Source organism: Azolla caroliniana, unplaced genomic scaffold, assembly GCF_043228905.1.
Source record: "Azolla caroliniana isolate FFs.n. ecotype wild unplaced genomic scaffold, voAzoCaro1.0.p SCAF_258, whole genome shotgun sequence".
In the NCBI taxonomy this organism is placed as follows: Eukaryota; Viridiplantae; Streptophyta; class Polypodiopsida; order Salviniales; family Salviniaceae; genus Azolla; species Azolla caroliniana.
The window spans coordinates 17,370-29,576 of NW_028230693.1; the positions used below are offsets into that span (position 1 = coordinate 17,370).

The window sequence follows — 12,207 nt, forward strand, 5'->3', positions numbered from 1 at the left end:
GCTCCATCCATCTCTTCCACAATATGTGTCATTTGAATGTTTCGCGTCATGGCATCATGTAAATTGTTTCACTGCTGCATTCTGTTCTTGATCCAACATTTAAATATCATTATAAGATTCAGCCTGCATCTGGTGCCTGGGTTTATATGTATTATAATTATTTGCGCACTTCCATGATAATTAACATCTGCACTTATGTTAAACATACACATCTTGTAATTATATCAATATCTCCTATTCTTTAAAATAAACAGACTGAAGTGTATTAATAATAATTTGTAAGTTACTGTAGAATGAAAGTCACATAACAACAGTACATGCCTAATGGATGTAAGAAATTTTGGCTGTTATGTCCCATAACTGAGAATCTCTAACTACAATGTTTTTTTGTCCCCCTTTTGTTTTCTCGCGTGCTATGGTATGAGAACCTATCATGTGAACCATAAAGCTTGACATGTCTGACAACCAAATGAATGGTGGAAACTTCGGTGTGGTATTTGACCCACTCAAAAAGTATGAGGTAGTGGCCAATCTACTTAGGAGTTACAGATTTAAAACTATTATTCTAATCTGTAGATTTCAGACATTTGTAGTGACTTATAATAATGATGATAATAATAAGTGATTGAACATGACAAGAGAAACAAGGAAGCAATGCCTAAATGCTACACAAGACACATTAGACATCCGGAAATGTTTGCCAATCACGATGTAGTAATTTAGTAACACATTGTTAAAATATTGAGTTCAAGCCTGTAATGGTGGGTTTTCTAGGTTTTCCACCAGGTTCACTGTGAACATTCTTCATAGTTTTTGTTCAATATCATATAATTCTTTACAATGCACTTTCTACAACCTAATTGTCAAGAAAAATATGATTGTCTAAACACAAATAAAGAAGCTTTCGCTCAGTTTTAGATGCTAAATGGCCTATAATCGAATGCTTGAGATATGATAAAGTATGCCCATGAAGTTAGATAATAAGATGCAAATCATTAAAAATCTAATCCAATAATGGCATACCATGGATACATTTCATTATTTAAAGACAAACTATAGGAGGGCATAGATAGATTCATATCACGTTTCAAATTAAAGGTGCTGCACATACACATTTTAGATGCCTATGTTTAGATGCTTATATACATGTACATGTATAGGTATACGTACATGTACATGTAACATATAGCAATATTACCACCACCGTTTAATATGGGCTGCTTTGCTGTTGACACTATTCTCATGTTAACTATATATTTATATTTGTTAAAAGCGCTTTCTTAAGAAAGGGAGAAATGCAATGGAAGGTGATATGTCCATTATTTATGTACAAAGCATGCACATTATCGAAGCGGTTCACATCGATGAATTTGTGCAATGTAGAGCATTATAGCCCATGGTATAAGCTCTTCAAGTGAAAGAACATATCAACTTCCAAGTTTACAATCAACTCCTGGTAACTCGTGTTAACTTTCGAGACTTCTTGTAATACTTCAAAAGAAGAGAAGAACAAACAACACTCACGGATGAAGCAGCCATTGCAGCCCCAGCAACCCAAGGAGGGAGACGAAATTGCTTGAAGGGAAAAAGTACTCCAGCCGCAATTGGAATGCCTAAAATGTTATAACCCAGAGCCCAAACATAGTTTAGTCGTATTCTATTGAATGTTTTCCTAGACAAATCTATAGCAGTAACCACATCTTCTAAGTTGTTTCTCATCAAAACAATATCAGCAGCCTCGATCGCTATGTCTGTCCCCGCACCAATTGCCATACCCACATCAGCAGCAACAAGAGCAGGTGAATCATTGATTCCATCACCTACCATTGCTACCGCTTTTCCTGTTGACTGTGAACAAGAAAACATATCCACTTTTAGTTGATTCATGCATGCATATCGTGAGAAAAAACCATGAATATCTGTGAATTAGCCTAAAACACAAATTTCAATCATTTTAAAACATTGCCACTCAATTTGCAAATGGGATTGAGAGCAATGTTATAAACATTGTCTCCAAATTTTATTGGAGAATGTATTAAGAATCTACTAATCAGGGTATTCTTAACCATGTGTCATATGCAAGAGATACCTCTATTTTTAATGCATTTTAGCCTTAGTTCATTTCTTGAGAGAGAATTGGGATATAGTCAAGATCCTGGAGCCTAGGGAACCTTCAAACTACTTTCATATAATGAAAAGGAAATTAGGACTCCTATGAGGAACCTTTCAGGGATAACTTCATAAATACCTGTAAGTCCTTGACTTTGTCTGCTTTTCCTTGAGGTTGAGTCTCAGCGAAAATCATGTCAATGCCCACTTCCCTCCCTATTGCATTCGCCGTACCCCAGTTATCACCAGTGACCATAATGCTTTGTATACCCATACTCTTCAAAATAGATATAACAGCAGCTGCATCATCCTTCACAGGATCAGATATGGCTATAGCTCCAACAATCTCATTTTCAACAGCCACCAAAACACCAGTTCGAGCTTGCTTCTCCATGTCCTGAAGATACTCAAGAGCAATCGATGGCACCTTCAAGCATGACCCAGTCATAAGCTGTTGATTTCCTACATACACTTTCTTGCTTTCTACTTCAGCATACACTCCTTGTCCTGCCATCACCTGAAATTTCTTTACTTCAAGCTTCCTCCTTGCGCCCATTTGCTCAATTGCATAGTCAACAATTGCCTTAGCAAGAGGATGTTCACTATTAGCCTGCATATATCAATGCATACATAAGAAACGCTGATTTTTGCATTTTGTTCATCGATGGTAAAAAATCATGTAACATTTAGTTTACCTCTGCAGCTGTGATAAGGTCATAGAAGTATGCACGATCAATATCATTGAACAGCTTTAAATCAACGACTACTGGTTTTCCAATAGTCAGTGTTCCCGTTTTATCAAATATGATATATTTTACCTGAAAAACAACCATGTACAAGTAAACATTTGCAGCTCAAACATAAGACAGTAGAATCTATATAATTTACAAGAAGCAAACCTTGTGTGCACTTTCCAATGCTTGCCCTCCTTTGATAAGAACACCTTGCGATGCTCCTTTTCCCGTTGCCACCATAACAGCAGTGGGAGTGGCTAAACCGAGAGCACAAGGGCAGGCAATTACAAGAACAGAAATTCCAAACTGAAGAGCAAGCTCAAACTCATCCATGGATGCAGGAACCCATGACTTCGGGAATATCCTTGTTTTCCCTGCAGCATACCAACCTAACCATGTAGCAACGGCAATGACTACTACCTGAAAATAACCTTTGTTAGGTTTCATACACCATTATATTCTCTTTAGTGACATTAATATTTTACCTCTTCTTCTCTCTTTACAAATTAGGGCTGTATCCAAGTGGTAAGTCAAGCTTTTTTACCAGCTCATGAAACCGTCTAGTGTCTTGTTCGGTCTTATCTTAAAAGACATTAATATATCTTTCTTCTACACACGATCCTATACATACGTAAGTAGGAGTAACATTCACAGGGCTTCAGTTCTCCTTACAGAAGGCTGCATGTGCTTGTCTTCCCCATGAATATGCAACCCTTGGTGGTTGAAAGAAAATGTGCACATATACAGTTCCACGAGCCACAAACTAAATTGTGGCTATTTGATACCCTTGTCACACTGGCTCTTCTCTATGGATTAGAAACCTGGGACCAAGTCTTAACAAGGCAAATAACTGGAAAGATCTAGAGAGATGCTTAGTTTTAATTATTGCTCACATGATAAGGAACAAAGCATCAATGCCCCGTGATATGGTCCGGGCAGAGATAAGAGCACCTCCAACAATCACTAAGGCATCATTCTGATCAGTGACCAGCAGCCAACAGCTTTGGGAGCCCCTAAATGAATGTACATCCTGTGATTTGTGACATCAAAACAACTGCTGAATACGGAAATAATCACTCTTGGTACACTGAAACACAAAGATCGTAGGACCATATGGTGTAAGCATAAATGCACTACCCCTGGTCCAATATAGCTTGGATTGTCCCCACCTAAACACAAAAAGCGAAAAAGAATATCCGAACTGATATCCCCAACTTGGATAACTGAAGAAAATGGATCAGATCTACAACACCTCTTGGTATGAAGATGGCCCACTATAAAGCACACTTTACACACATCGGAGGATGGATTTATCATCAGGCCCTCTTATATGAACATACATCATTCATATGCCCCTGTGCAGTGTAATAACGCAACTGTGGACCCCTTCACATCAGTTAGAGATCGAGGTAGGCAGATATGGATGCATACCTCTAGAAGAAAGCGTTTGCCAATTGTATTATCAAGGAATAGAATTTGAAGAATGGTTTGTCAGTTATTCTATTCCTTTTTAAGAAATCCGAGGGGATACCATAGCCTCCTTAACCAAGGTTTTGGTCCACTATGCATATGGAATATGAGGACTAAAAGGTGCCCAAGGCTATTCTTGCTAGAACTCAAGAGATACAGTGAGAAGTTGTTGAAGGAAAAAATGCAACCACACAAGCTCATCAACAAAGAACCATCACAACTTTATTTAGCCTCATCACTCCTACTCATGCTGCAAGTCAATTAAGGGCTACAAAAGTGGGCTCCCAACCTGGACCCAGCCTACAGCGATTTGTCATGCATGTAGGCCCTGGCCTCGTGAACGAAGACCACAGAACCATTGTCATCAACAGATAAAAGCCATTATCTCTCCCCATTGCAAGTGCTTCTTACGCTTCAAAGATCTCTCCATTTTGGATTGACTTGCTAGAGAATATTTCAGTTATGACATTCAGTGTTTCAGTTTGAGGTTGAGGTGCACAGTTTACTATGACATCAGAGGACACTTCCATTGACTCTTCAAAAACGATTTTCGACCATTTTCATGCGTCATGGAATTCTATGATCAGAGATGTTTGAGGCTGTTTTTACTAGAGAATAATAAATTGAGACATTCGTTTATGAGTACACAGCCAACAGGGCCATTAATACAGATGTCAGCCATCTGCACAATCATATTGGCATTCTTCCTCAACAATTGGCCAATTCTTCCTTTCCACATGCCCATAATTGATCCTGTATTCACAAACTACTGAAACTCTAAACCCTAAATCTGTTATGAAAACCTATGATATGTATATATTTCTACTTCTTAACACTGATGCACAAGACTTTTGATAATGAGGTTAAGAATTAACAATCATCATCAGCTGTGTCGAACTTGGCTTGTATACGGAAGTTTGACCTCTTCAGTTTTTGTCCATTGAAACTAGACATTGGGAAGACCAAGGTATGATGCGTATACCATAAGCCAATGATTACTGGATTGGAGCATCAGTTTTCTCTCTCCCACAATTGGTTGATTATTTCATGTCATGCTACCACAACTCGGTTGCCACAGAAAAACTAGCAAAAGATATATTGCATTGGAAGTTGGAACCACCCTATTTAATACATTGGCCAACTTAACTTTCTAACAAGAACACAACAAATGTACCACATCTAGCCATAAAGAATGGTACTTCCCTTACTACCCTTTTTTCCCATCCATTCAAGAGAAAACAATATCAACTCTTCTATTCATGCAGCTACATGTTCCTAAAAGCATGCACATTCTTCTAAATAAATATTCCATGCATGGACTTAAGTGAAGAAATGAATGATTCGTAACGAGCATCATACAACATTTTATTTGAATACTCTATTTACTCAGTCTCCTCCCTCCCATGAAGAAATGATAGAAGGCTTACAGCAGGCACAAAATGTTGTGAGATGTTGTCCGCCAATTTTTGAACAGGTGCTTTTGCAAGTTGAGCAACTTCAACAAGTCGCACAATCTGAGAAAGAGCTGTTTCAGAACCCACGCGGGTAGTTTTAACATGAAGAACACCATTTTGATTCATTGTTCCACCAATAACTACATCACCCAGCTTCTTTTGCACCGGCCTAGCCTCACCTGTAATCATGCTTTCATTCACATAGCTCTGGCCCCAAATAACAATGCCATCTGTTGGCACCTTGGATCCCGGTAAAACTTTTACAATGTCTTTTCGTTGAATTAGTTGTGTATTTATTTCTGTTTCAGAAAGTATGTTTCCATCATTGTCCATATCAAGCAGTATGGCAGTTTCAGGAGCAAGGTTCATTAACTTAGCTATGGCTTCTGAAGTTTTTCCCTTTGCAAGGATCTCTAGATACTTCCCGAGGAGTATGAAAGAGATGAGCATGGCACTTGTCTCAAAAAAATCATTCCCAGAAAAATCCATAGAGGTTGCAGCCCGAATCATTATATAGACCGAGTAAAAATACGCTGCATTTGTACCAAGAGTCACCAGCACATCCATATTAGCAGATTTGTTCCTCAAAGCATTGTAAGCACCCACATAAAATTGTCGTCCAAAGTAGAATTGAACCGGTGTGGAAAAAATCCAGCGTAAAATCTCCCCAACTGTTAACATATTCACAATCTTTCTCATCAATCCTTCTTTGATAGTTGGCACATACATAAAGACCATAGAGAGAAGAAACACGGGAACAGTAAAGATACAGCTCCAAAGAAATGATTTTTTATACTTCATGATTTCTTCCCTTCGATCTGGAACTCCATGACCTCGGTGCACATATAGGCTTGCTTTATAAAAAGATCCCTCTGACTTGATTACATTTATAAAATTTCTTGGACCCGTCTGATTGGGATCATAAGTTATTACCACTTTTTCACCTTCTATGTCTATTTCTACTGCCTTTACTCCTGGTATATTTTCAAGAGAACTTCGGATTAAGTTGGTTGCTTCAATGGAGTGGACACCCTCTACCTGTAGCGTTACTTTATCTCTCTCCTCTCCAGCACTGATAAGATCAGTACCATAGTTCATGTTATTGATCCTCTCCATGATCTGCTTGTAATTTATAACTTTTGAATCATATTCAACAACCGCTTCTTCTGTTGCCAAACTTATGTCAGCTCTTTTAACTCCATTTACACTCTTCAAGTTGGATTCGATATAGCTCGAGCAAGATGTACATCGCATACCCTTAATACGGAGACGACAGATAGTTTTCGTTTCTTCCTCATGCTTCCCTTGAATAATGTGTACTTCAAAGCCAGCATCTTGAATGGCCTTACAAATTGTTAAATCCTACAAAGGTAGAAGTTCAACATTTAACAATTCCCACTTAAACAAAAATAAAGTGAGGCAAGTAGACAAAGCAGAAAAGCCTCTTTGTCTGTGCTATGCTGTGTGTGCGTGTATATGTATGTATGTATGCCTATGAGTCTGTATCTGTGTCTGTGCCTCTGCCTGCGTTCATTTCTGTTTTGTGTTTTGTGTACATGTACATGTATGTATATTTATATACTATGGATTAGATTGTCTTTGAGATAAACCATGCATCTAGCATCATAAACGTAAGAATTTTAACTTAAATGCCTAACACAACTCTTTTTATCTTAGGAGACGACAATTATTATTGAATCTTCCACTTCATTTAGCTCATTCTTTGATTATGTTTGTATAGACATGATTAAAGCAGCCAAACTTACGTTGTGTATATTTTATATAATACTCATATCGAAAGCAAGTTGTACCAACAATAGCATACTTATGTACCATCTAATATTTCCTTATCAATGGACTTACATCAACAAAGGCCGGATGATACATGACTTGAGCTCTGTTTTGGAGGACAGCCACAGTTGCATCTTCAATACCTGGCAAACGCTTCACAGACTTCTCTATGGAACTAGCACAAGCTGCACACTCCATTCCCAGGACTTCTAGATTCAATTCACGTACCTTGTCAGCATCATTGCCCATTGATGGAGGGTATCGAGGCATTGCTGGATATCGTGGAGGTGGAGAAAGTGCTATTTCTCTTGAGGCATAAGTTTTAAGCGGTGTCAATGGAGGTGATGTTATGGTGATTTTATGCCCAGCCATATTGCCTAGTAAATCATAAGGGAAGGTAAACAAAAGGTGAAGTTTGGTCTCTCTCTCTCTCTCTCTCTCTCTCTGAGATAAGTGCAAAGCCCAATCCTTGCACGAATTTCTCTCATTGGTAAAGTTTTTGAACATCGAGAGTCGCTACTCACTCTCACACGTATCACGTGAAATGTAATATTTTTGGTCTCATAGGTCATATTTGACCTCCGAAGACGATAATATAATCAATCTATCTATCTATCTATCTCTCAAAATTCTCTCATCCAGTTGGGTAGTTTGATGTCAAAAAACGATTCAAAAAATGGAATGTGGAAGATCTCCTAGAGCTTCCAAGTGATGCTATGAAATATGTAGTTATTGAGGAAAGATTAATGGACCCACTAAGGAAGAAGTGGAAAGATGCTAAAAGGACAAAATAAGAATAATATATTGCAAATATCAATCTTGAGTGTTGGGTTCTATATCAGGCAAGAAGGCCTAATGATCGTATTCAACCTTACCTCATTACTAACATGCATATTAACTCACGTAGTGCCCTAACACTCCTTCGCACTTGATCACACAACCTAGATATTGAAGTTGAGTTATGGAATCAAAATCAACCAAATATGAAGGTATGTAAGGTATGCAAGGAAGGGCTAGTAGAGAATGAGTATCACTTGCTTTTACATGCTCTGCATATAGTGCAATTCATGACTCCCCACCCACATGTGATATCCTGGGGCAGCCTCCAATTCCCCACCCACATTAGTTTCTGACTCTCCAAAGGGTCTACAAAGACATCTAATGCCTTAAAAGTATTTTGTATGAACAAACATTTGTTGATAAACATGGATAAAACTTATGTGATGGTGTTTAACGCCACTCAAGAATGGGTGGCAAGATCAGAACCAGAATTCTTCTTGGGAGAGGAAAAGGTGGCATAGACACACTCCTACACATACCTAGGAGTAACATTTATAGGGCCTAGGTTCTACTTATGGCAGGCTGACTTTCTCATGGATATGCAGCCCTTGGTGCTCTCAAAAGACAATGTGCACATTTGCAATTCCAAGAGCCACATACTAAATTGTGGCAATTTGATACACTAGTGACACCAACTCTTGTCTATGGAGTAGAAACATGAGGACTGAGTCTTAATAAGGCAAATAACTCGAAAGATTTAGAGAGACATTTAGTCTCAATGATTGCTCGCACGGTAAGGGGCAAAACATCAGTGTCCCACGAATCTGAGCAGAAAATGGGAGCAGCCCATATATCATCGATGCATTATTCCGATCAGTTACTTGTATCCAATGGCTTTGGGAGCTCCTTAAAGGAAGGTGCTCAAGGTTGGCAGTTATATCATCAAAACAACTTGTTGAACATACAGACATTCATTATGCCACATGGTCCGAGTCACATGGCATAAGAATAAATGCATTACCCTTATTCCAATATAGCTTGGATTGTTCCCATCTAAACATGACCAAGGTGGGAAGAACAAAGTGATTCGAACTGATATTATTAACTAGGAAAACAAGATAACATGGATCAGCCCCAAAATATCACTTGGTATGTAGATGGCCCACTATAAGACACTTTTTACACACATTGGAGAATGGATTCATCATCAAGCCATCTTACACAGACATACATCTATCCTATGCGCTGCACAGTCTAATAGGGCAGCTGTGAATTCATCACATCAGTTAGAGATTGAGGTAGACAGATACACACAAATACTTCTAGAAGAAAGAATTTGCCAATTGTGTCATCAGGGAATGGAATATGAAAAACACTATGTTTGCCATTCTATAGTGTTTGTTTATGAAATAAGAGAGAGATATCATTGCCTCTTTAAACAAGGCTTTGGCCCACTATAAAAGGTAATGGAGTATGACAACCAACATTGCTTGGGACTTTTCTAACTAGAATTCGAGACACAGGGAAAAGTTGTTGAAGGACAACAATACAACCACAAGCTCATCAACAAAGAACAATCACAACTTTCTTCAACCCCATCACTCCTATTCATGCTACAAGTCAATAAGGGCTACACAAATGGGCTCCTGACCAGGACATAACAAAGGGGTTACAATAGATTGGGCAATAGCACTCTGTCATGCACATAGGCCCTAGCCCCATAGATCACAATCTCACCACCTTTATCATTGACAGATAAAGGCCATTATCTCTGACCCTCGCAGGTGTTTCCCTCGGTTCAAAGACCTCTCCATTCTGGATCAACCTGTGCTAAAGATCTTTCGAAGACAAAAATTACAATATATCTGACTTGAGAATCTTACAGGTACCCATAACAAGATTCTTTAGTCTCTTTTTATCGTATTTACATTTTTACTTAACATTTATTTATTTTGATTTTTTGTTATAAAAAAGGAGACAACACTTAAGATGTAATCTCTTGTTTGGTCTTAAAGGCCATTTTGGCCTCTTAAAACACATTAACATTTCTTTCTTTCTTTCTCTCATTCACTCTCTCACTTCAAAACAAGGATACCCCCCCTTCTTTAGTTACACCAGTCATATCAGGGTGATTGGTTTCTTTCTCTCTATCACTCTTTTGGTGATACACATTCTGGGTAATACGGCAATGCCCTGTTCTAATTACTTTCCTACCTATTTTGTTTTTATAGAGATGATATTGTTCTTATTCATACAGGTCTTTCCCTGACATTTGTATACTCCACATTCTTTTACGCATGATAGTAGACTATCACTGCAAGTTTGGTGTTTGGTCAAATCAGTAGGTTGGCACCGATGTAAAAAACGAACTAGATTGTCGATACTTTGTAGGGAAAGCTCCGATCTCCTTCATAGTACGAAAGAACTATTAACACACTGTTTAGTAAGAAATATTACTAATTTCCAAGTATCAGTCACAATCGAATTCCAATTTTAATTTATCGAGTCGTCAAATCGATTATGAACCTTCCCTTCAAACATGATAAAATTCATTTTCTCACCGGATGCATGGCACTTTTACCATGAATGTAGATGTTAGTAGACCAAACTCAATTCTATCGATATGATCTATTGGTTAGATCATGTAAAGAGTGGGCTCATTTTGCCCTCAATCTTCTACTTCCAGCAACGACGAGACAAAGACAGTTCTAGGTATGACATATCATGATATACCTATCTCAATCCAATCGAGATTATTACTGTCTCTGGGAAATCCATAGCAAAACCCGTCGAAACTGGAAGACCGTATGCCATTGTGATTTTATTTATGACGCGACTATAATTTACATAAGCTCGGTGGTAACTTGGATGAGGTAAGGCCACACAACACGTGTGATTAAAATCTTCAATGATTTAATATTTCACATATACACATTAGGTTACATCTGCTTTATTCCATCAAAAGTAGTCATATGTGTTTTTTGACACCCAATCTATCTAATATTGTTCTATCTGAGGCTACTCCTACCATTCAACCTCTTTGAATATACTGTTTCCACATACCACATGATGATATGGATACATGAATATATAGGACATGTTCAAGACATTTAACTTTAGCAATCTAGTGAGCATAGACATTTTCCTTTTATCTCCTGCATAGACAAGTTAACCTAAGAAGTCCTGATCCTTGTCGGATCACATAGGCCATTATGGCCTTTCAGAGACATTAACAAATAGCTCTTGCTTTCTCTCTTTTCTAAAAGTTACACAAACTATACCCTTATTTTGTTTGCACTGCTCAACTCCAGGGAGAGATTCTGTTGTCTCCCATAGTTCCAATTGGCCTCTCTTTTAATCCAGGTTAAACCCCTGAGATATTAACAATTATTAGGTCTTTATCATTGTCTCAACCCCTATCCCTATCTCTATCCCCATCCCATCCCCATCCCCATCCCTATATCTATATCTGTCTCTATCACTTTCGCAATTGATATCTCTATCTCTATATTTATGTATCCATATCTATATCTATCTCTATGCCTTATCCGACGATTCGTGGCCAAGAACTTTCAAGTATTCATTGCAAAGATAAAATCCATTTGCTTCATACGTAACCTATGTCCATCCCATAGACATATTCTATCTATCAAAATTACTTCTTTTTCAGAAACCTTGGATAAACAGAAAAGAATGGTAAACAAGCCTTACCTGTGTTTTGGGCAATCTTTATCTTTGTCTGGGTAATCGTATATTGCTTTCTTCTTTGTTTGTAAGGAGCAGAGTATCTGATTTTTGGTGTTTGTTTTGAGAGCAAAACAGAGTAATTTGGGTTCGTCTTTGTTTGTGAGAGGGAAACAGAGGATGCT

General features: G+C 38.0%; 1 protein-coding gene across 1 annotated transcript; it reads right to left on the reverse strand.

The window, feature by feature from the left end:
• Positions 1-1,058: 1,058 nt before the first annotated feature.
• On the reverse strand, positions 1,059-12,207 carry LOC147848690 (putative copper-transporting ATPase HMA5). Its single transcript, XM_087338228.1, has 7 exons — positions 12,050-12,207; positions 7,631-7,935; positions 5,741-7,129; positions 3,009-3,263; positions 2,805-2,927; positions 2,249-2,719; positions 1,059-1,848 (listed from the first exon to the last, which is right to left on the reverse strand). The coding sequence occupies exons 2-7, from the start codon at positions 7,928-7,930 to the stop codon at positions 1,447-1,449; spliced, it is 2,940 nt and encodes a 979-aa protein (XP_087194354.1). The 5' UTR covers positions 7,931-7,935; positions 12,050-12,207; the 3' UTR covers positions 1,059-1,446.